The sequence below is a fragment of the Apis dorsata genome, unplaced genomic scaffold, assembly GCF_000469605.1.
Source record: "Apis dorsata unplaced genomic scaffold, Apis dorsata 1.3 scaffold_72, whole genome shotgun sequence".
Lineage (NCBI taxonomy): Eukaryota > Metazoa > Arthropoda > Insecta > Hymenoptera > Apidae > Apis > Apis dorsata.
In genome coordinates, this window is record NW_006263370.1 from 188,465 (window position 1) to 190,558 (window position 2,094).

Consider the following 2,094-nt stretch of genomic DNA (forward strand, 5'->3'; position numbering starts at 1 on the left):
GAATTAAGATTATTGTTTATTATTTTATATAGCATATTGTAATAAATATTAATATAGTAATTTAAATTTCTTAAAGAAAGATTTAAAGATAATACTTAAAAGTAAACATAAAACTTGATAAGTTAATTAATTTTGAAGTAAACACTAATAAATTTATATTGAATTAAAGATTAAATTAAATATATTTTATGAGGATTGATGAATATTCAATATATAATTCTCAATAGATTAGAAATAAAAAAATATATATTTACACAATTTATTTACATTTAATTAAAGACATACACTGAAAATGTTATTTAATAAAATTAGTAGATGTTTTTTCTTTTAAAGTCAATAAATATTTTTTTGATGCATAATCACGTAAATTTCTTAATGTCACTAAATCATTCTTTAAAATATCACTTTGTTGTTCAAAATAGTTTATTAGTTTTTTTAACATTTCTGCTGCTTCAAGATGATTTATATGTGTTATTTTTTGATGACATTTATCATTAAAAGTATTTTGAATGTCCTCTTCATCTTCAGTGGACAAACACACAGTTACAATATCATTTTCTAGCACTAATTGATTTGAACTGTCATTAGTAACTGCATCTTCTAATAAGTTTTCACTGCAAAGGGTTAGTCTTATTCCATGACGGGCTTTCCATCTACCTAACCATCCTACACTTGCTGTAAAAGTAGGATCACCACCTAGCTTTTTATTAAGACTAAGAGCCTTTTTTCTAAGAATAGGTCCTGACACTGGTATACCATTTTCACGTTCTTGAATATACCATACATAGAGTGCATCATCTAATGTTACATTCTTTGCTTTTTTTATTGTTCCTCTATTACCTAAACTATCTCTAGAAACCATTTTAGCACAAAATTCTTCAATTTCCTTTCGATTCTTTTTCCAATCAGAAACAGTAGATGTTCCTACCCCTAAATCAACAGCAACACTTTTCATTGGCTCACCTTTATCGATTCTGAATAGAGCTTCTAATTTCTTTTCTATGGTCACAGTAACTTTCTTCCTTTTTCCTGACATGCCTGTAAATGTCAAATATAAAAAATAATATAGTCTGTATAATAGATATTCTAGAAATAATTTAATGATCTTACAATAGATAATATTGACCTACTTGTAATATTCCTGTTTGCTGCATACTAATTAATCACACTAGTATTGTGATGTAATGAAGAATTAATCTGATGGACCAACTATAAATATAATTTTCCAAGAAACAAATATTTTTGAAAGTAAATTTCAATGAAATTAATTGAAAACTAAAATATATAAATTTTTATAATATATATTTTATAATTTTTTTTTAAATTAAAATTGGTAAATTTATATTTTCTTTTTATTCTATTGAATGATTTTCTTATTATTTCTATTTTTTTAAAAAATAAAATTAATGAGAAAATAAATAAATTGTATAACTGAAAAAAAATAAAATAAATTTATCATAAAAAAAAGGTATATTTTTCAATGTTTAAAAAAAAGATTATTTTTTAATCAATGTTTGCTAATGAATTTATATAATTATTAATAAATATTAAAATTATTGTTTTATTGATTAACAAATTTCTCATTTATAGGTTATGTCATCTAACCTTATTATAAATGCTTGAATTAATCAGTCCATGAAAATCAAAGCAAAATGAAACATAATAATCATAAAAACTTACTTTATGCAAGATTTAATTATTTGTATAATGCAAGCACATTTGAATTCCCACTCAAAATATCATTTAGTCATTGATTAAAAGGAAAAGAATATTTCGTTCGCAACGTCCTCTGGTATTCATAATTAAAAATATAGATAAAAAATATATTATTAAAGAGAAAATCAACGAATATTTTAAAATATTGGATGTTTCATACGTAGTCATTCATTCATATGTAGCATTAAAAATTTTTATTATCTTTTAATATTATTATATTTCTTATTATTCGATATATTATTATGATCGTGTCCAATCTGATTTAATTCTAATTTAATTCTAATTTAATTCTAATTTAATTCGCTTTGCACTAGCAAAAAAAGAAAGACTCTCTATATTATGTGACAATTTCTGTTCGAAAAGACAGGTTCATTAAAA

At 22.4% G+C, this 2,094-nt stretch overlaps 1 protein-coding gene across 3 annotated transcripts; it reads right to left on the reverse strand.

The window, feature by feature from the left end:
• Positions 1 to 259: 259 nt before the first annotated feature.
• On the reverse strand, positions 260 to 1,790 carry LOC102675352 (jerky protein homolog-like). 3 transcript variants are annotated; one of them, XM_031515474.1, is made up of 3 exons: positions 1,681 to 1,790; positions 1,131 to 1,209; positions 260 to 1,038 (listed from the first exon to the last, which is right to left on the reverse strand). In XM_031515474.1, the coding sequence occupies exon 3, from the start codon at positions 1,034 to 1,036 to the stop codon at positions 296 to 298; it is 741 nt and encodes a 246-aa protein (XP_031371334.1). In that variant the 5' UTR covers positions 1,037 to 1,038; positions 1,131 to 1,209; positions 1,681 to 1,790; the 3' UTR covers positions 260 to 295. The 3 variants fall into 3 exon arrangements, with proteins under 3 accessions (XP_031371334.1, XP_006610312.1, XP_006610311.1); XM_006610249.2 differs by lacking the exon at positions 1,131 to 1,209 and having other exon boundaries at positions 1,681 to 1,781; XM_006610248.2 differs by lacking the exon at positions 1,681 to 1,790 and having other exon boundaries at positions 1,131 to 1,285.
• Between the last annotated feature and the right edge of the window lie 304 nt (positions 1,791 to 2,094).